Genomic DNA, 20,587 nt, shown 5'->3' on the forward strand with positions numbered 1-20,587 from the left:
TGGCACCAGCTCAGTTTCCATCCTAACCTTCCCACTATCACTACCCTCACAGGTGGCAGGGACTAGACACACGCCTGACTCCCACTGTCTCTGGAAAGAGGAAAGAAGACAGTAGTACAAGCTGCCCCACAAAAGTAGCCCCACTGCTTCCAATTGCCCAGGCCTCTGCCCTGGATGGGCCTGGATCTCCAGTCACCTAGACAACCAGCCATAAGACCAATCAGAGCCTTCTGCATTTGAAGTTTAAGCAGAACTGATGAGTTTCTTCATTTGTTTTAAAAAAAAAAAAAAAAAAGATAAATAATAAATAAAGCCAAAGGGGATACTAAAGAGAAGCAGAAAACTGAGTAAGAGTAATAGGAGCTAGTGCTTCCCACCTTTCTTTCAGGCAGTACACCCTCCCCCAGCCTGCTCCCCCCAATCACTTAGCCAGCCCTTCCCAGTCCACTGGAACGTAATGGAAGAGAAGGAGGAGGAGTGACAATTTGTTTGGTGTCTCTAAGATTAATTTGTCTCCGTTATTTAATAGAGATGCACAGCACCAAGGTCCTGGTGTGCAAACAGGCTTGCAGAATGCTGGCTGTGCAGCACGCCTCCCACATCGCTCCTGGGAAGGGAGGAATGCACCAGAGGGGGGAGAGGGCAGGAGAGCACACACGCACCAGAGAGAAAAGGGAAAGCGAGGAGAGAGAATAAAAAAAATTATTGCTTTTTAATATTCAAAAACAGTTTGCAAAATTTAATCAAAGCAGAGGAAAAGCTAACATTTTTACCACTTTGACATTTTTATTAGCGCTTTCATAAATTTTTAAAACATGAATGGAATTAGTTTACAACACAAAAAAACTGCCCTGAAAACATCTGGAAGAGACAAATAGGAAATAATAAAAAAAATAAATAAAAGCAAAATCCTCCGAGTAAAATTAGCATGTGGAAAAGGCCTCCACTGCAGAGAGCGAAGGGGGGTTTTGCCCACTCCGTGCCCCCAGTAGTCAGCTCCAGCGTAATCCCTACCCCAGGTTCCCAGTTCTGGAGGGGATCTTTCTAGTATCACTAAAATCAAGGCAAACTGGTTCTCTCCAGGGACAGCCTGGAGGAGCAGCACGGAAGCTGTTGACACCTGACTGTGTGCAGGATGTGGACGAGTGGGAAGATGGGAGAAATGGCCAATCTCCTTGATGTCGCAAGGCAGCCAGGTAGCCTCTCCCTCAAACGCACCTGTGATATCGGGCTTGTTTTTAAAGCATCTATTTTTACCCAATACCTTAAAGCAGGACTGAAGACCCAATCAAGGCAGTGAGATTTCATGACAGAAAAACCCAGAGGTTCTGTTTGCCTGATCCCCCAGCTGATCCCCCCAAATGGGGAAGCTGATAGGAGCCCCCTGAGATAGGAAGGGCAACAAGGCTGAGGCAGAGGGGGGCAATGGCAAGGAGGCCCCAGCTTTTGCTTAGGTTAGGTGATATCTTTCCTCCCAACTTGAGACGAGGAGACTCCCCTAGTCCCCCGAGGCCTTTCTCACTCTCACAAAACACTCTTTAGCAGACCTGGCAGAAGACAGTTTTGCGCTGAAAAATAAAATGGAGGCACACATACACAAAAATACATACTGGTCCCCCTGAAAAACCAGACAGCCAAGATTTCCAAGCATTCCCTCTGAAGCGGGGCTCACCGGATGCCCGAATTTCTGATGTATCCTGCTTCTCCTGCTACAGAGAAGCAGCACTTCCCCAGAAGGAGCTCCAAAGCCTGGTGAGTTTGGCTGCCCTGGTGTCTAAAGAAACAAATACAGCCAGTTCCTCACTAACAATGTTAGCTTGGCCCACAATGAAATTGAACCTGTGACACAACTGTACTTTTCATTTAAACTTTCATTTGGAGAGAAGCAGTGTTTGGAGACCTGCAGTTTGTCCTGCTAATAAAGACAAGTGTTGGGACCTTTAAGGATGCCATTCATCTCTGGCTTTTATTAAATTCAATTTTCTTAAGCCCATGATACATTATGAAATTAGGAGTTGACATTCCTCTGGAAACAAAAATATCTATCAAACATAAATAGAAAAAAACCCTCTATTACCAAGAATTTATGGCTTAAAGTTGATCTCTTTCCACTTTTTTACAAGCACATGGTTTGTTTTAGATATCTGAAATGTTATTACAGATCTAGAATTTCATTAGTATTTATTATAGAATAGTAAGCGCTTCAGCTCCTGCTCTGACCAGCCCCAAGTCGGCATCCCCGGTAGATTCTCTAAAAGTGGCCTTTGGGTTTCCCCACTGCAGCTTGCTCTTCCACCTCTCCTGCTGCTGGCTCCCTCACCCCGAGGGAAATGGAGCTAACCTGTGCTCACACTCAGTAGTACCCTTCCAGGGATGAAGCAGCAGCTAGCCTCAGCTCTAAGCAAACCGAGAAGGGAGATCCCAGAGATACCTGGGGGCCAGGGACACAGCGAACTGGACCTATCCTAAACATACCTCTCCAGAGGTCCATCAACCAGGCCTTCTCCCCAAGCCCAAGAAGAGGGACTTCCAAGAGCCAATCTTAGAACACTACTTTGCATGCGCCCCTTCTCAGGACCATCAGCGGCTGCTGTGTCAATAACCTTGCACATTGGCATACTCACTTAAGCCAATGAGGATGGAAAGAAGAGCTTCTGACAGAAGACTCTCTGGGCAGTCAGAGCACAAGGGATTTCACTTAGGTAATTCTTACCCTCGCATATTACCCATCCAAGCCCAGAACCTCAAAATCCTGGCCCCATCAGCCCATTCATGGGAGAAGAACCCTAATCTCTACTAAGGGGGCATGACTCTGCAGCCAGTGCACCCATAGCAGGCCAACAGTTTTTGGCTCATAAGGATCAGAAAGGTAATACCAAAGTTACAGGTTGATCACATTAATTCCAACCAGGAGCTTAGGAAGCTGTGCCTCCATGCTAGCTTTGGGAGGCAGGCGCTCTGGTGATGATCAAACTGTTATTCCTGCCCCTCCTCCTTTTCCCTCCCTCAATCTCCTCATTCTCCTGGGAGAAGTTCTTAGGAGTAGTTGAGTGTCTGCTTACGCAGCGGTAGCACCAGGAAGGAAAGAAGGACCAGTGTGTGTTCACCAGCCCTCTCTTCCTCCTCTAACAGTTTCCAAATTCCTTATATCCGTAGGTCATGTGCATTCAATTAAACTACCTGGGCAGCATCTACTGGGAGCACTGTACGGGTGTTGGGAGTGGGATTTAGAGGGAAGATGTAGCCTCTGCTTTGGAGAAGTGCACAGACCAGTGAGCAGAGAAGATACTGAACAACTAATGAACAACGCACTACGATAAATATCTTAGTGGAGGGACATACTGAGTTTAGGACTTTCAACTTACAGGTGTGCTTGCAAATACATTTTCTTATCTTTCCCTTATTAATCCTGGAAGATAGGTTATATCAGCAGTAGCAGCAGCTCATAAACTAACACTATTAAGCACATACTATTTACCAGGCAGGGGCTGGGTGTGGACATAGAGACAAATATAAGGAGATGTTCCTCCTCTGTCTGAGGGTCTTGGAGTCTGGGCAAAGGGTAGAGAGGAGCTGGCCCCAACGCCCTCAGGGCCACGTGGAAAATGGAATCATTTCATTCCTTCTATTTGTTGTTTACTACATGGCAGACCCTCCGCCAGATGCTTAACAGAAATGACCTCACTGAAGCTTCCTAACAACTCAGGAGGTGGGAATCACTAAGATCTTTATTTTACAGATAAACTCAGGCCCAAAAAGAAGTGGTGCTTTGCTCAAGGTTACACTCCTTGTAAGGGGCAGAGCTGGGACTCCAAATGGGGAAATGAGACTTAAGAGAACAGGACTCCCAGCTTTCAGAATCTGACAGGTCAAGAGATGATTCTTCCAGGCTGAAAGGCTGTCTTTGGGAGGCTTGGCCTGCTATCTCCTCGGAAAAGAGGCTGCTCTCGAGTTACCAGAGCACAGAATGTAGCCTCCCTGGGCAGAAAGTCCTGGAGGACCACTGCTACTCAGTGACACAGATGGCACTATGCTCTGAGGGCAGGGACAGTGGGAACCAGAGCCTTAGGTCTGCATCTCCAGCACCCAGCTCTATCCTGGCACACAGACCTCACTCTCTCCACTTCTGATGAGTAACACCAGAGGGGGCCATAAATGGCGAGGCAAAAGCCAAGCACTTGGCTCTAAGAGAAACATCTCAGCTTTTACACAGCTCCCCACAGCTCAGGGAGATGAAGTGATCTACTGAAGGTGACGAACAGGGTAAAGGTGGTGGTGGAGCCAGGATTCAAATGCAGACACAGAACACCCCAAAGCACCTTGTCTCTCATCTTTAAGCAGCTTCTCATCCTCCCTCAACTGCTACAAACCACCAGCATCCAGCTTTCTGTCTGTCCAGACCCAGGGTTCCCTGGAACACAGAATTTTCAGAGCTAAAACTGGGACAGCTGGTCACCCTTCACTATCCACAAGCTACCTGGACCACTAGGTTGTCCAAGGATAGAGCATAATAGTCCCCAAAAGCTGGTCTGCTGATGGTGGATGGGAATTAGCCACAAGTTGACAACTCAGGACAAAAGCCTCAGAACTTGAATTGTTCAAAGTATCCAGGGTACCAAACCTACTGTGTCTGTTGTCTCCCTCAATAAAATGACAACAGCAAACCTTTGTTTTTTTAAGGGGAGAGAAGACAGATAAAAAGGAAGAACTAAGTAAATACTCTTTTACCTTTTTAAGGGAGCAGAGGTATAAGTTGGAGCAAAGGTTTTAGACAGAGCTGCTTTCTAGTTGCTCAACGAGGAATACCAGAGACTGTCTTGATTAACTGAGGACAAAAGTGTAATAGCATCTCAAGTGAAATTTCACACCTACAATCAGCAGATTACAAGAAATAAATGTGTAGGTTGCTTTCAGGGTATTCAAACTCCCTTCAACTAATGTGTCTTCAGTGATAAGATTATATTTGAAGATAGAACAACAATAACAAAAGGATTTTTAAGGAGAAGGGACTTAGGTTAGACTGCTGGACAATGGGACAGAAGATTTAATAGTGTCATGTTCTTATAGACCTTTTCTCCAAAGCACAGATTCTCCTTTGCCTGAGCTGATGGCTCTATGATCCTGTCTGAAATAAGGGAATCAGCAAATCATTCTTCATGGCTTCCTTCTCTCAACCCAGGAACTGGCATTCCTTCAATTTAGAGATGGTAACAACTAACCTACCCCTTCCCTCCAGCCTCAGAATAAAATACCAAACTGTGCAACACCCCTGCAAGGAAATGTTTGATAAATCCAAAAGCGACATCGCACCACAAGGTAGAAAAAGCAGTACATGGCAAAAACATGAGTTTTCTGCAAATACTTGGGTTTTGCCGACAAGTCCATGCAAAGGCAGGCCCCTCCTCAAGGGATCGAGGAGCCTCCTGGCCACAGGGAAGAGGGGAAGTTGAGAGGGGAAAGTGAGAGCTGCACTGGGCAAAGAACAGGGCACAGTTTGCTTAACAGTTTCTCCCTTGGGGGGGAAAAAAGACATTTTATGCACAAGGAGCTTATTTCTTAAACAAACACTCGTGGTTTTGATTTACACCACAGCCTGCTCCTAAATAATTTATGGCGGGTTAAATTTATTGCCGAGCCCTGGCTGGCTGCAAATTCGAATTGCCAAATAATTAGATTTTAGGGCAAAGCTTATAAATTACCCGTCGATTTGTCCGGACTTGTTTGTCAGTTGCTTTGTGCTTCAGGTCATCTTTGGCATTTGGCTGTTTGGGTTTTAATTGCTGATTTACACTTTGACAGATGAGAGCTGATGCTCGAAGTTTCAGGACAAGGAAGGGTAAAAAATTGGAGCTTTAAAAGACTGGTTTTTCACCTACATGTCCATTTTCACTATCCCTACAGACCCCAAAGCAATTAAAATGTAGAAAAGAGGCTGAAAATAGTGCTATTCTTTATGGGGGGGGACGGTGTGCAGAATGATTTATAATTCACTTTTACTATAATGTGAATTTAAAAAAATAGTAATACCAATAAATGAAGGGGCCCAAAAGTTTTCAAAACTGCATCCTCACCCGGGAGTGTGCCTGCCCGTGTTTACCTTCACGTGACTCTGGATCCACCTCAGTTCAAGCATTTTTACATACTAGTTGTAAATAACTGCAGATATTAGTGGCCTCTTTGAAGCTAACCCTCCAGGGCAGCAAACAACCAAATGATTCCTTTGTAGCTACCTGTATACATATTGGTCATAAAATTAATTTAAGCAAATCTCGGGGTTGTGTGCAGGAGAGGCCCCCCAGAGGCAGGACTAAGGGAGGGCATGGAAATGGAAGGGTTCCAAGTCCAACTTACCATTCCAGTACAGGAAAAAAAAATATCTCTAGGTGGTACCTCAGCTCTACCCACTATGTTGATAGAAGGCCTAAAGGCTTTCTCTATGCTTCCAGAAGGGCCTTCTTCCCAGCCACCTGTTCTATCTCAATCCCCAGCAATGATACCATGATTAAGAAGACTACTAGTACTAATTCCACTAGGAAAAGCTAACTCCTATCGCTATGACATGTAAGGCACTGTTCTAAGCACTTACACTTTATCCTCCCAACAGTCCTCTGAGACTGGTGCTATTATTAACCCCTTTTTGCCAGTAGGGCAACTGAAGCATGAAGAGTATAAGTAACTTGCCCAAGGCAAGTCATACCATTAGTAGGTGGTGGAGACTGGGCTCAAATCCAGAGTCTAGTTCTGCAATCTATGCTCCGAACCATTATGTTGTATTACTTCTCATCAGAATAGCCTCTCCCTCAGTTTCCCTCACTTTGGGGATCCAGAGTCCACATTCTGGGACTTTGGCACATGCAGCCAATGACTGTTCATTTACTCAACCAGTAAGGTGAGGAAAAGTCATGTAACATGCTCAGGATCACAAGACGAATCAGAGGCTTGGTTAGTCAATCAAGTGCAAATACTGCACCAAAGATCCAGTACTTTGGCGTAACAGGTGATCGGGAGAGGCCCAGGCCCACTCAGGCAGACAGAGGTCCTGGCCAGGCAACTTGGGCAGGAGACCAGAGAAATTGGCTGGGCTTCAGGAGGCCCTACTCCTGAAAGGGCTACTGGTCTCTTCACAGAAGGCTTAATTCCATGGGGTGCTTCATAGATTCCCTGTTCTCTGTACAAAGCTGCTGGCCAGAAGCCAGAACAGGAAAACCTTTGTGCTGGCATGACAGCAGATTTTTAAAATCACTGACCATGGAGCAAGCAATACACAGACTGACATCCTGCCTACAATGCATGGAACACTTTTGTTACACATTGGCTCATTTGATCTTCCATCTCTGTAAGGCAGGCAGGAATCACTGACCTATTTTATAGACGAAAAAGCCTGGGAGGTCAGTGGGCCTCAAAGCATGTTCCCTCACAAAGAGCATCCCATCACCAGGGAATTTACCAGAAATGCAAATTCCTAGCCTCTACCCCAGACTCTGGATCAGAAACCCTGAAAGTGGGACCAATAATCCATGTTTCAACCAGCTCTCCAGGTTAATTCTGATCACTATTCTGACTAAGTTTAAGAACCACTGGTCTAGACTAGAGCAGTGTCTCTCAGACTTCAAATTACCCAAAGATCTTGTCAAATTACAGGTTCTATTTAGTGCTGGAGTAGGGCCTGATATTCTAAAAGCATTTCTAACAGGCTCCTACATGATGAGGATGCTGCTAGTTCTTCCACCACACTGACAAACAAAGGTAGAGTCTAGAACATCTATGAGATTATCTCCTTATACTGACCAAGTGAGAATCTGTGCCACAAGTCTTAGTTCCTTTCTTAGAGCAAACCCTTACTTGGCCCACTTGTAAGCACTTGGGACAAGCCCTTTAGATCTGCCAACCACTCCTGGCTCTAGCCATCAGACATTTCATTCTCCTTGCTGCCACAATCCAGGGGAGAAAAACTGGCAAGTCACACCCCAGAGCTCTACTGAGCAAGCTGGCAACTCTCTGCTAGAGAGCCAACAAGAGGTCTTCTTTCATGACAATACGTGCTCCTCTCCAGAAAAAAACACCTTCCTTCTGTCCAAATGAATTAATAAGCAGCTCTGGATCCTTCTCCAATGAAGACTTCTTGAGAAATACCTAACTGTGGGCACAGATCCGGAACAGGGTCCCAGCAATTCCTACAAATATCCCGAGGTACCAACCTGGGGATTCCTCCCCAACATCAACCAACTGCTACATTCCACACCATCACCATGAACTCCCTTTTAAGGTCTACCCCTGGCCTTGTTTCTCTAGCCACTTACCCTTCCAGTGAAAGTAGACCTTATCAAAATGGCATGTTTCATACCCATTCTTCAATGCCTACCTCCTCTGTCCCCAATTAACTACCAATCCCTTTCAGTCCATCAGTTGGCCTTCCATTCAAATGCTGTTAAGACTGGGGAAAGAAAAAAAAGCAATCCATGAACAATTCAGACAGATTCCCTGGAACTCCACTTTCAAAACACCACAATCTCAAGCCGTGATTCTGTTTCTTTCTTTTTTTTCTTTTTTTTTTTTAAGATTTTATTTATTTATTTGACAGAGAGAGATCATAAGTAGGCAGAGGCAGGCAGAGAGAGAGAGAAGGAAGCAGGCTCCCTGCTGAGCCGAAAACCCGACGCAGGGCTGAATCCCAGGACCCTGGATCATGACCTGAGCCGGAGGCAGAGGCTTTAACCCACTGAGCCACCTAGGTGCCCCATGACTCTCAGTTTCTATCACACTTCTGGAGAGCAAGATTCCAAGCTTTCTTTCCAGTTATCATCCTATCTAACTAATCATCACTACCTACCTCCCCTAGGCTTCTGGCCAAATGGCTCATCAAAAAGATCCTACTTGCAACACCACTAAGGAACTCAGCTTATCGGTGCTCCCTGATAGGAATCTTCAGTTCGGAGCACCCCTTTTACAACCGCCATAGGTTCCACTTTTACTCCTTGCCAAATCTCAGTGCCACTGATCCTCAGGGGCCCACCAGTATCCAAAGAAGCCACTGGCTACTTTAAAGCATGGTTCTCAAGCTCACTTCTTTCCCAGCACATCTAAAAGCTATAACATAACTTTTTCTCTCCAACTCCACCATCACTACCTTAGTCCAGCCTACGAACAACTCTTTCAAATAATGCCTCCTAATCAGGTTCCCCACGTCCATTTCTATTTAAAAACTTCGAACACCTTCCCCACCATTCCCATGAACTCTGGCTTGCAACATCTCCTCCTGTTTCTTCTACTCCATTCAATAACACCTTCACACTTTCTCTTCTGGCTCACCATCTTTCCCCCAGCCTCACTGTGGGACCCTGTATGCTCCCTTCCTTTCAGCAACATCAGCATCTTCAAATAAGAGCCTCTGCCAGCATTCAACCTTCAGGCCAACCCTTGGCTGGGAAAGGCCTCCCTAGGACTAGACACTGAGCACAGTACTGGAAAAGAAGTGGACTGATCACATAACAGATGTGTTTTCCTGCCCACAAACCAAGATCGTTCACTGGCCACTACATACAGGGATAGGACCAAAACAGCAGGCTATTCCAAGGTACCTGCACATCAGATTAAAAGCTTTGCTGATGTTTGTCTCTCCCTCCAGGGTCCACTTACCTCCTTTTTGATTCTCTCAGCACTGAATGGGGCGTTGCCTGTGGCAGCACTCTATACTCACAAACCCTGGTCTGCCTGTCCCAGCCTTCTCACCCTTCCACTGCAGACCTGCCGGCCGGTCGGGGGTGGTGGGGGGGGGGGGGCTAGTGTCAATCTGAAAACACTCTTGTTTCAGGCTTTTAGGCTATGACTCAATTTTCACAGCTAGAGCTCAAAACTCATCACATAAATGTATAGCTGTGGGGTTTTTGTTTTTCTTTTTTTTAAGTATTGTGAACACCCAACATTAAGAAAATAAAAAATAATCACTCCAGTGGCATCTTAATCAAAATGATGCAGGATCCTTTTCCCCAACAAGATAAAGGGATGGAGAAAGCATCTCCTAGTATCAGTTTTCTCATGTCAAACAACTGAGATCAGTCTACAAAGTAAGAAATGTAATCAATATCGGAGAGAAGAAAAAACAAGACAGGATGGAGGCAGGAAGAAGTAAAGCCTATGAACTTAGCTAAATAAGCCTCTGGATTTCATTTCACTACCCCCATCCCAAACTACTTGTTTTCTTTCTATGGCTGTGTACCTGTTGCTCCTGCTCAGAGGGAGAGCTTACCCCCATCTCGACACTTCTTCTCTAGCACATTTTCTCTTGTTACCCAGACCCGCCTGCCTCTTCCTTAACCCTTCCATCGAATCTCTCGGTGTTAGTCAGCCAGCTTATCTGTTTGACGGATCCGGTCTAAGGAAGGTAGCTTCTTCCCAAGGGATGTCTCGCAAATCCAGATCCAAACTGCCAGTACTTTGGGGGGTCAGAGGTAGCCACTGTGTCATTCTCTAGCCCTTCTTTTTCCCTGAAGGACTAGTAGCCCAACCCTGTGCTACCTTAAATAGCACTGGGGTATCCGATTAGCCCTCCCCAGCAATGCTTCAAGGCCTCAGCTTACATATTTTTTTGTTGATCCTTATGTTTTTGCTCACACTTTATTGGCTAAAATTCTCTCAAACCTCTGCTAGCCTTTATACTCTCAGAGATCCCACTAAGACCTTCTAGCTCCCAGGGCGCCTGGGTAGCTCAGTCCGTTAAGTGTCTGCCTTCAGCTCAGGTCATGGTCCCAGGGTCCTGGGATGGAGACCCACATCAGGCTCCCTGCTCAGCAGGGAGTCTCCTTCTGCCCCTCCCTGCTGCCAAAAACAAAACAAACAAAAACTACCTTCTCGGTTGAATATGAGAAATAACATATAACCAACATAGATAATCCTACTAAAAAAACCAGTGAAATATTTGTCATATTCAAAGCCTTCACTCTATCTCTTCCTCATTTTCAACATTTCCACAAAAAACTCTGCAATCCATGTCAGTTTTTCAGACTCGGGTCAATTCATCCTGGCTTACTCTGTGAGCACCTTCTTTCACTCCTGCTACAACAATTCTAGAGGCCATAGGCTGACTTGGCTCTCGTGGATCTCCTAAACTTCTCTAACATCAGGCCTATGTGACCCCTCCTCCACACTATGAGCAGAGTTGATCTTTCCCCTCCTTTGAGCCCCCACTGCACCAAGTACTTAACTACAGGATATAATCAAATGCTTAACAGTGGTTACATGCAGGTCTATCCTCGACTACCAGCTCCTTGAGGGTAGGGACTGTTTCTTGTTTCTATGCCCCCAGAATCTAACACGGAGCTTGAAGTTGCTATCCAAAGCATAAAAAGAGGCCTTTTCATTGCCTCTAAGGTAGTTATAATGAGGTCCTCCCCATTCCTTTGCTTACTTGGTTGGTTTTGTCGTATCTAACAAAAACTTTAAAAGGCAGCTCAGTGTCACTGTTCGTTTACAGTCCCTGATTTCATTCATCATTTATCAATGGCCCTATTCTTTACAGCTCTTCCCCACCACCAACCTTAGCCCAGTGTCTAACAAAATCTGCATTCCAACAGCTGTCTCAGCCCTGGGGAGGCCACCAGGATAATAAGAGGCTAGGGGGAGGTTTCCTGATTTGTACTAAATTATGTGGTGATTTTGTTACCAATGACCCAGTGCTCCCCAAGGAAAGTTCCTGGTCCCACCCCCAGGCGACTCCACAGCCCTAACTACACACCACAGCAGCTTAAAGGTATAAACCCTGGGGAAGATAGAGAAGCAGTGTGAATAAAGCAAATAAACCCACTTCGATCTCTGCCTCTGCTATGCCAAACACATAAGGCAGCACCACCACGCATCGGTGCTCCACTCCCGGGGATGTATATTTTACTTCGACATTGCTATGTCTGCTCCAAATAAAGAAGGGCCCTTCGGCTTTCACGTGAAGTTACAACAAGGCCAAGACCCGGACACAGCAAATGCTTGTTCCCATTCAGGGAGCAGTTGTGAGGAGCCACAGTGACGGTCAGAGGGAAGGGATGGTGGGGGTGGGGGGTGGGGATCCCTGTAAGGGACCACCAGGAAACAGCCGTCTGTGAAGGAGGGGGTGTTTTGGAGGTGGAGGGGGAAGCACCACTTTTATGGAGGCAGCAACAAAAAGGACAAAAGCGCCTAGTGGGCTGTCCCATTCCCACCACCATCACTGGCCACCAATAGAGGAATTCATTTACGGTGACCCTGGAAAAAGAGATGTGTTAAAGCAGAAATATAACTAAAAAGAAAGGCAATAATTGGTCTGATGGGCAGGGGAAAAATTATACCAAGAGTCGGGAGCCTGTGCAAGAACACTTACAGCTCACACAGTCGTCATAACTCAGCCCCCTCAAGCATTTTGTGCTCTGCTTATGGTGTTAACTTTAATGTCTTAACATATAACACCATCCGCACTAACACAAAATACTACACACGCCAGATGAGGCTGAATTATAGTTGCTGTGGGAAGCATAACTTTGAATTTCCTGATTTTGGTGCATTTAATCTCAACCATAATGTTACATTAACGTCGGTTTTGCATTTCATTTCCCAGTTTAGAAGAATAGCGTCAGCGCCTTCGCCTCTCTGTAGAGAAAAAAGTGCAGGCTGACTGGGGCCACAGGCAGATGGCCCACAACCCAATAATTGGGCCCTCCCAACAGAAAGCCTGGCTGCACCCCTCCTACTTGAAGGAGCTGGGACTGGGACAAGTAAATGGGGCAGGAAGGGTGGGTTCTTTCTCTAGAGAACTGCCTTTCCGTCCACTTGGAGGGTGCAGAAACCAAGAGCAGGGAGAAGGAAAGGTGACTACATAGGAAGATAGTATGTGTGTGCACACTGTTTGGGAGCAGGGGGAAAGGATTGGGGGATCCTGCTTTTTTAGCCCTGAATGGATAAGGGAATCAATATAGTTTGATTTGTAGGAAGCTTAACAATTTCCTGTAAAGTTTCCCAAGATGTCTTTCTCACAGAAGACTAATAATGATATACCAATTCTAAGTCATACTGAAATCCTCCAAATGCCTCTCTTCCATATTATTCCTTCTCCTGTCACCATTAACCTTCCTCCACCTACCCTCCCAAAATAACCCAGCATCTGGACAATTCTCTATAAAAGAGAAACCCTTTTACTCATAGTTCTAACTCAAAATGCAGATGGAGTTTCTTCAAGGTTTCTTTTAAAAAAGAAGGAAGGAAGGAAGGAAGGAAGGAAGGAAGGAAGAAAGAAAGAAAGAAAGAAAGAAAAAGGCAGGCCCCTGTGGACAAAGACCAAACACTAGAAAACCTCAACCCCAAAGGTCATTTTTTTCCAAAGTTATGGGCACTTGAATACAGATGAGAAGGAGAACAGTCACAGGGCTGCTGCAGAGCAGTGAGAAAAAGACCATACCCAGAAGCCTCATGGATGGCCAGAGGGAACTCAGGGAGGGAGGGCAGGCAGTGGCCAGGACTTTGCTCCACAGACAAGGAGAGCAGGGCAGCCCTCTCCCTGGCCATTCAGATAGCTGACTTTATTTCCTTCTCCTGGTGGGCTAAGGCCTACACCTCACTGTCCTCACATTTGCTTTGTTCCTTTCTAAACAGTGAGGTGGGGAGAGAACTCGCCCCCAGGTTAAAGATGGACAATTAGAGATCCCACCAAAGCTTTCAGGCTGCTCCCTGGGCCTCAGGGTCACAACCACCATTATTCGATGTACATCCACACCAAAATGAGCACATGAACTCCTGCTAACCAGGAGAAAGGACTCAGGATTCTCCTAAACCAGATAAAAACCTACTTACCTATCAGGAAACAACTCCTCAAGTAAGAAAGGAATCCTATTCCTCAAACTTAGAGTCTCTAAAGCAATTTAAACCATGTGAATAAACATTTAAGCAGAAAAATGTTTTCAAATGTGAAAGTCTCGTATTCTGCCAATATCTATCATATTAATCTGAATTAAAATGTAAATCAAAATGAGTGCAAAACCCAGAAAAGTGAAGCCTATCACTAGTAAACCAACCACTCCAACTACACCTAGCTGAACAAAGTACAAAAATAAACAGCAAAAATGATGACAAATGGAATATACCAGATATTTTACCACATTTATAACCAATACTGTTACTCACCCAAGTACAACAGAGCTTATACATGTTCGTTTTCACGGTGCCATTCCTTAAGAACAGTCTCAATAAGCTGACTCGGGAACTTCTGAAGACCAAAGATGGATCAGAAAAATGAACCCCGTAACAAGCCTTCAGATAGATCCTGGACCCAAACTTATTTCTCCCTCCTACACCCCACCCCCAAGGGGTAACGGCACACTCTCATAAGGACTGGAAATGTACTGTGTAGATGCCTTGAGTATTCAAAGCAACTGGGAGCCAGGGAGGAGGAAGGCTGATTCACAGTCCCAAGCTCATCCCCAGGAGGCACAGAGACCTTGCCTATAAAGCATCTCTGTCGAGTGGATAGCCATTAAGCTATTCTGAGAGAGCAACAGGGAGGGCTGGATTCAGCTAGCAGCCCATCTTTTCCAGTCTCTTCTAAAAGTTCATTCTCATCCCAAATCCCAATCTGTTTCCATTTAAATTCATTTCTTTTTTTATCCTTATTAAAATGAAGAGCAAGTTATTAGTATACTCCTTGGAACACCTCCCATGTGAAGAAATAAGTCACTAAAACCATATTCAATTTCTCTTCTCTTCTAAGTCCTATTTTTGTACCCCTCATGATTTTTTTCCCCCTCTTATCCTGAGCTTTTCCAATTTCTCCACTGCCCCTGCTGACTGGAAGACCTACACAGCCCAGAGGCTCTAATGACAACATGACTATGATAACCTCAGTGGAAGGACGCTAGCCTATGTGGGACTGACAAATTCTCCAAACCATCTTCTAAGATTCCTCAGAATCTGTCAGGATCCTGCTACTTACAAACTTTAGAGAAGATTTTTTTTTTTTCAAAGAGAGATAGGCTTTAAGTTGCCACAAACAAGTCTCAAATCACTCCTGAGCTACCCATCCTTTTCCTGAGAATGATCCAATGGGTAGTCCAACAGAGCTGCCTGGCCCCAACTCACCTTCCCACCTGTTGATCACAGCATTGTGGAGGCTTAATGAAGTAGAGATGCATTACATTTATCACTTACCCCAGATCCACTCAAATCCATCACTGTGTCACAGCAAGAAGTTAGATTGATCTGACAGGATTTGCTCTTCTTCTCAAACCCATGTAAGTTATTACTCAGTACCCTATGTTCTTCTAGCTGTTTGCTGATTGATTATCTGACGATCAGGTCAAGTATCTTCTCTGGAATCACAGTAAACTAACGGGTCTATAATTTCCAAGATCATTCGTATTCCCCTTTTAAAGATAAGCAAGACAGCAAATGCTTCTTCCTGAGTTCTCTAAAGCAACAGCTAATGCTTCCTAATAATGAACCAGGGCAGCCAATTCTTTAAGTGCCCTTGGAATCACATCATCAGGGTTCATTGATTCTGGAGATAATCTTCAATCAGGCCCAGAACCTGGTAAACAGCAAGAAGTCCTACCTCAGCCTAGGTCAGGAAGGCCTTGGTGCCTAAGTCTGGGTGGGAAGTTGGTGATACAAGTGATTTAAATCTGTATTGCATTATATCTTTAGCATTGCAATAAATAACTAAAAAGAACAATGCCCTTCAAAGAGAGATGGAAGGTGATCCTGACAGACTAAATTGAGACATGAATCAAGCTTCACCTTCAGCAACATTGATGGGACTCTCTGTAGGACAGAGCTACAAAATTATCTGAGCTTACAGTCTAACTGAAAAGTTCAGAAATAAGCATATACAAGCATATGCCAGAAAGAAAATGCCACAAAGGAGGTGCCAAGTGATTACAAGAGTTCAGAGAGGGATGAATCATAGGCAATCAGGATGTGTTGGATCTTAGACTCATGTCCACTAGGGCTTACTCAATAACTGAAATCTACATCAGTAAGGGAAATAATATGGTGTGTTATGATTTGGATGCTTGATTCCTAAGCTGGGAGAATCTACATAACCAAAATTCCCACCCAACACCCAGAAACAGCCAGCAAAGAATCTCTAATAGTTTGGGGAGGCAGAGAAGACTCTAGAGAATGGGCAGGAGCAAGAGGCTGAGAAAATAAGTGTGGCTCAGGCAGCACCCAAGCTATATTCCTTTTATGCAAAATTCCTCCCCTCAGAACCTTCTCCTCATCTTGCTCCTGTCTTCCCAAACCTCCATAGGCCTAATTCCAATACTCCCAAAGATAGACCACTACTTGAACGGAGAACAGGAAAAAAGAGAGAGAAGGAGGAAGGTAAAAGGGTGGTGGCATCTGCTTTATGGAAAATAATCTACTATTCTAAAGAGAGAACCTCTTCATGGGAAAAAAAAAAAACAACCATGAGAAATGAACCCAGTTCATCTTTGAATGAACCCCACTCCTCCCTGTCTCCCAAGTGCCTGATGCTACCATCCTCCCCCTTTCCCCCTCCTCCCTACCACTGAATGCTGCTCCAGACTAACATGTCTACACATCCCAAAATTACACTCCTAATAACCCAGGCCCACAGGGAAGAGTAACAGTCCTAGAGCTGGGCATTCTAAAGGCCCCCACAGCACAATGAACTGCCACATCAGCCCCCAATCGTTCCCCCCAAAGAGACACCAAGCATGCCAATATCTCTAAGCACAGGTGCCTCTGTGCTGCTAATCCAAACCTCCTAGTAGAACTACCTTAAAAGGTAAAAGGTCTCTGAACTCAGTTGATGACAGGAAAAAAAGCAAGCAAAGAAATTTTCCTTTCCAACAAACCAACAGTTGTACTTTTTCATGTTCTTGAATGCTGCAAAACACATCATCCCCAAACTTAGTGGCTTAAAACACCAATAATCACTTCTTAACTCACAGTTTTTGCCAGCCAGGAAGGAGTGGCTCAGCGGACCAGCCTGGCTCAGGGTTTCTACTGAGGTGAAGTCAGATGTCACTGGGGCTGGCAGATTCACTTCTGAGACAGCACCAAGAAACATGAATGGTACTGGTTTTTAGCTAAGAAACTCAGTTCCTATAGATGCATGCCTCTCCCCAGGCCGTTTGAGAGCCCTTGATGCATGGCCGCAATTGATCCAGAGCAAGTGATCCAAAAGAGCAAGGCAAACCGCAGCGCTTTTTATGACTCAGCCTCAGAAATCCCACTATGGCTTTTCCTCTCTATTCTACTGGTTATACAAGGCTAACCCAATTCAGTGTGAGAGAAAAACTACCAAGGGTTAGGAATCTCAGGAGGCAAGGGTCACTGGGTGCCATCTTTGGGGCTGACTTCCACAAAATAACGTGCAGCAATAGCAGGAGAAGGAAGGAGGGAAGGGAAAGGAGAGAGGAAGGATGGGACATTAGGAAATATTTCGATTTCCAAAGGCCGAGAAACAATATGCCCAATTCTCTCCAGAGACTTGTCAGGCCAACCTTACCCTAAAGCATGCCTGAACCAAGCCCGGCTTCCTAGGCAGGAATTCCCAATGAGTAGCTAGAAGCCAGGAAGACATGAGAAAGTTCCTCTGGAACCCAGAAAGCAAGACTAACCTCCCTCCCTCCTTGCCCGCCCCCCCCTTTCTGAAGCAATGATGCAACAGTTACCTGAGGATGAATCTGTGGCTTGTCGCACGTGGCCTCAAAGTCCAGCACTAAAAAGTAGTGATACCTCTGGGGAGGGAAGGGCACCATTGCCGCCATGGATGCGCCAAAGCCGTGGGCCGCCAGTTTTCTGGTGGATATGGAACAGAACTCCGGGACACCACAGGGAGAAAATAAGTGGGAGCCCAGCACTTTTCTTGCTCTTGAAAGTAAATATGAAGAAAATCGAGCTGCTCCAGTCTGTAAAGGTGCTAGCATTGAACATCCAGAAGCATCTAAAACTTAGGGGAGGAAAGTTTAAAAAAAAAAAAAAGAAAAGAAAAAACAAAAAAAGAACAAAGAGCCTGGGTTACTCCCCTCCCACGGTGGCCCTGTTCCATCTGGTCTTCAGGAATAGTCCCACAACATGAACCACTCCCCAGTGTTTCTGGACCCCTTTTCGAAATCAACAGTATTCGTTACTGCAGTTCAAGACCCTAATACTGGCCCCCGCAGCATTATGACAGCTCTGAGTCTCCAAGACCATCCTCAGAACAATCTGCCACGCTGGCCTTCATCTTTAAATGGAGCTCTAAAGTTCAAGAGAGAGAGAGAAAAATTTTGTGGTCATTTCTCAGGTGGCAACAGTTAATGTAAAGCTAAGGTTCCCAAAGTCACATGAGGTGACCAAGCCACACAATCCGTCCTGGGAGCTAAGGAGCCTCAAACAGTGGAAAATGCCAAATATTCTCTCCTCAGCTCATGACAAGCCATTTGCCCCTGGGTTTCCAGTCCATATGGCACACCTCCACATTCCCTCCCTCTGGTCTCCCAAGGTAAAATGGAACACAGCCCAGCCAGGGAGCTTGCTCCTGATGTGCTGGTGATTCCCCAGCTCCCATACCAGTAAGTGGCACCCTGGGGAATGAATGACGCCTGGAGAGCACAGCTGGCAACAGCCTCAGGCCTTCCCTTCCCGTTTGCTGCCTTTAGACTCACTCTCTACTAGAGACCTGAATGACTGTGGGATTTTTTTAAAATAGGGAAGTAAAAGAGAAAACCCAGATGTGGCAGTAATGGGAGCATTGCTTAAAGAAAAAGAAAAAGAAAAAAAGGTCTAGTAAAGTTTTCTGAGTGAACATGTGCAAAAAAAAAAAAATCCAAATCACTTTTCAAGTTTTTCCTTTAAATTTGCAGAATGTCTGCTCTTTAGAGGGTTAAGAAAATTTAAAAACCAAAGCTTAAGTTTTACTCACAAATAACTCAGGCTTCCTTTAAAAAAAAAAAAAAGGAACAAAGAAGAAATTTTTTAACCCATCTTACACCCAATATTCAAATTCCCTCAACTTTAATCCTCAAAGTCAAAAGAGGAATCTCACTGCTCAATGCAAAAATGGCCATAGTTTATGCCTTCCGAAGCCCCATTCTAATAGAGCCAAAAGCTTGCCTCTGAAAGGCTGCAGATGGGCACTGGCTCCTTCCTGCAGGGCTGAGGTGGGTAGCAGCCTGTGAAGTCCAGGACACACTCAGAGGCAATGAGGTGACCACTGCCTGAATGGACGTATACAATGCCAAGTATCACTTTTCCTTCTGGCTCTTCCCTGACTCACTGAATGACCTACAATAACTTGTCTGCATATTTACTAGGACACATGTGGGTCCTCGATTTCCCCATCCCCATAGTGAGATTCCATGGGGATGCTAAGACTGAAGAATATTTGAAGTTCTTCATGGATCCTACAGAGCACAGTGTTTGCTTTCACCATGGCTTTACAGCATTGCCAAAAACGCAGCCCCAACTTTTCAGCTTAGAGTAGACAAAGGCTGGCTTGGATTTCACTATGGAATCCCTTGGAAAGGCAAAGGGGCCAACATCCCTCTGAAACCCAGAATCCAAAATGACTTCACATCACTCCCCCCTCCCCCACACACACACACGTCTCCTGGCCTTGAACAGTACTGGAAGCCTTGCTGAGATGGGAGACCCACTCTGTTCAGATTATGCATTACAGTTTGGACCCAAAGTCCCGCAGGGCCTTAGAATGCTCCTCTAACTCCTTGAAGTCAGGCTGTATGGATAAGGACTATTGAGAGTCCTAATATTTGTCAATATTCACAGCGAGTGTATATAGTATATGTAGTCAACCAGACCCCATCTGTCAAACACTACCGGCAATTAAGCATCATGATTAAGGAGGCCTTCCAGGTTTGCATCCTGGCTGAGCCACTCATTTGCCATGGCACCTTTGGCCAAGCTCTGTTCTTCCATCCTTCACCTGTAAAATGACAACAATAGTTCTTATTCCATAAGTGAGAATGAAATGAGAGGACACATGTAAAGCATTAAGAGCAGTGTTGGGCACATAGGGGCTCAATATAGCTTACTATTATTACTATTACTACTATTCTATACTACCTCTGCCTGGTCAAGCCTGTACCCCCCTAACTTGGAGCCTATATATCCAATTAATGCATAAAGCAATCTCAGAGAATAACAGCCAAATCTCCTGCATGCCCAGAATGCTCCAGGCCTCCCATACGGCATACTATATGTGTGCTATCCCTTTTCATGAATGACACATTGATGACTAGGAGTACTCTTGCCTGCAGGCCTTGCTTTCTCAACTGATTTCACCCACATCAAAAAAATTCTCTTACAGGAAATCTCGAGAATAGACAATAGTAGGAGACCAATCTTCCACATGTCAGTAATCACTGGATTTCACACTTCCTCTACTTCTAAAAACCAAGTTCAACTCAAGTCAAGAAACAGAGGGCAGCTCTTCCTCTTCCCTTCCTGAAAAAATTTATTCTTATGGCTTTAGAGTCATTAGTTGTGGCAGAGGAACATAGTATCTACAAGTTGAAATGGGGGGGAGCAGATGAGTCTGGCCATGGGGGTAGAGGGTATCAGAGCCCATGCAAAGTAAGGCATCTGTATAGAGGCAAGAAGGTGT

General features: G+C 45.2%; 1 protein-coding gene across 10 annotated transcripts in view; it reads right to left on the reverse strand.

The window, feature by feature from the left end:
• ERI3 (ERI1 exoribonuclease family member 3) overlaps nucleotides 1-20,587 on the reverse strand; it is a 126,203-nt gene that overhangs the window by 93,432 nt on the left and 12,184 nt on the right. For 6 of the 10 annotated variants that reach the window (XM_013044647.2, XM_013044644.2, XM_004740506.2 and 3 more), the window contains one exon: nucleotides 17,655-17,932. The exons of 2 other annotated variants lie outside the window; for them this stretch is intronic. In XM_013044647.2, the coding sequence (XP_012900101.1) occupies nucleotides 17,655-17,909 (255 nt within the window). In that variant the 5' untranslated portion in view covers nucleotides 17,910-17,932. Of the gene's footprint in view, nucleotides 1-17,654; nucleotides 17,933-19,800; nucleotides 19,907-20,587 lie in introns of all 10 variants that reach the window. 2 more of the 10 variants (XM_013044653.2, XM_045064413.1) reach the window with 1 other exon arrangement.

Source organism: Mustela putorius, unplaced genomic scaffold, assembly GCF_011764305.1.
Source record: "Mustela putorius furo isolate JIRA1106 unplaced genomic scaffold, ASM1176430v1.1 tig00003853_pilon_pilon_pilon, whole genome shotgun sequence".
Lineage (NCBI taxonomy): Eukaryota > Metazoa > Chordata > Mammalia > Carnivora > Mustelidae > Mustela > Mustela putorius.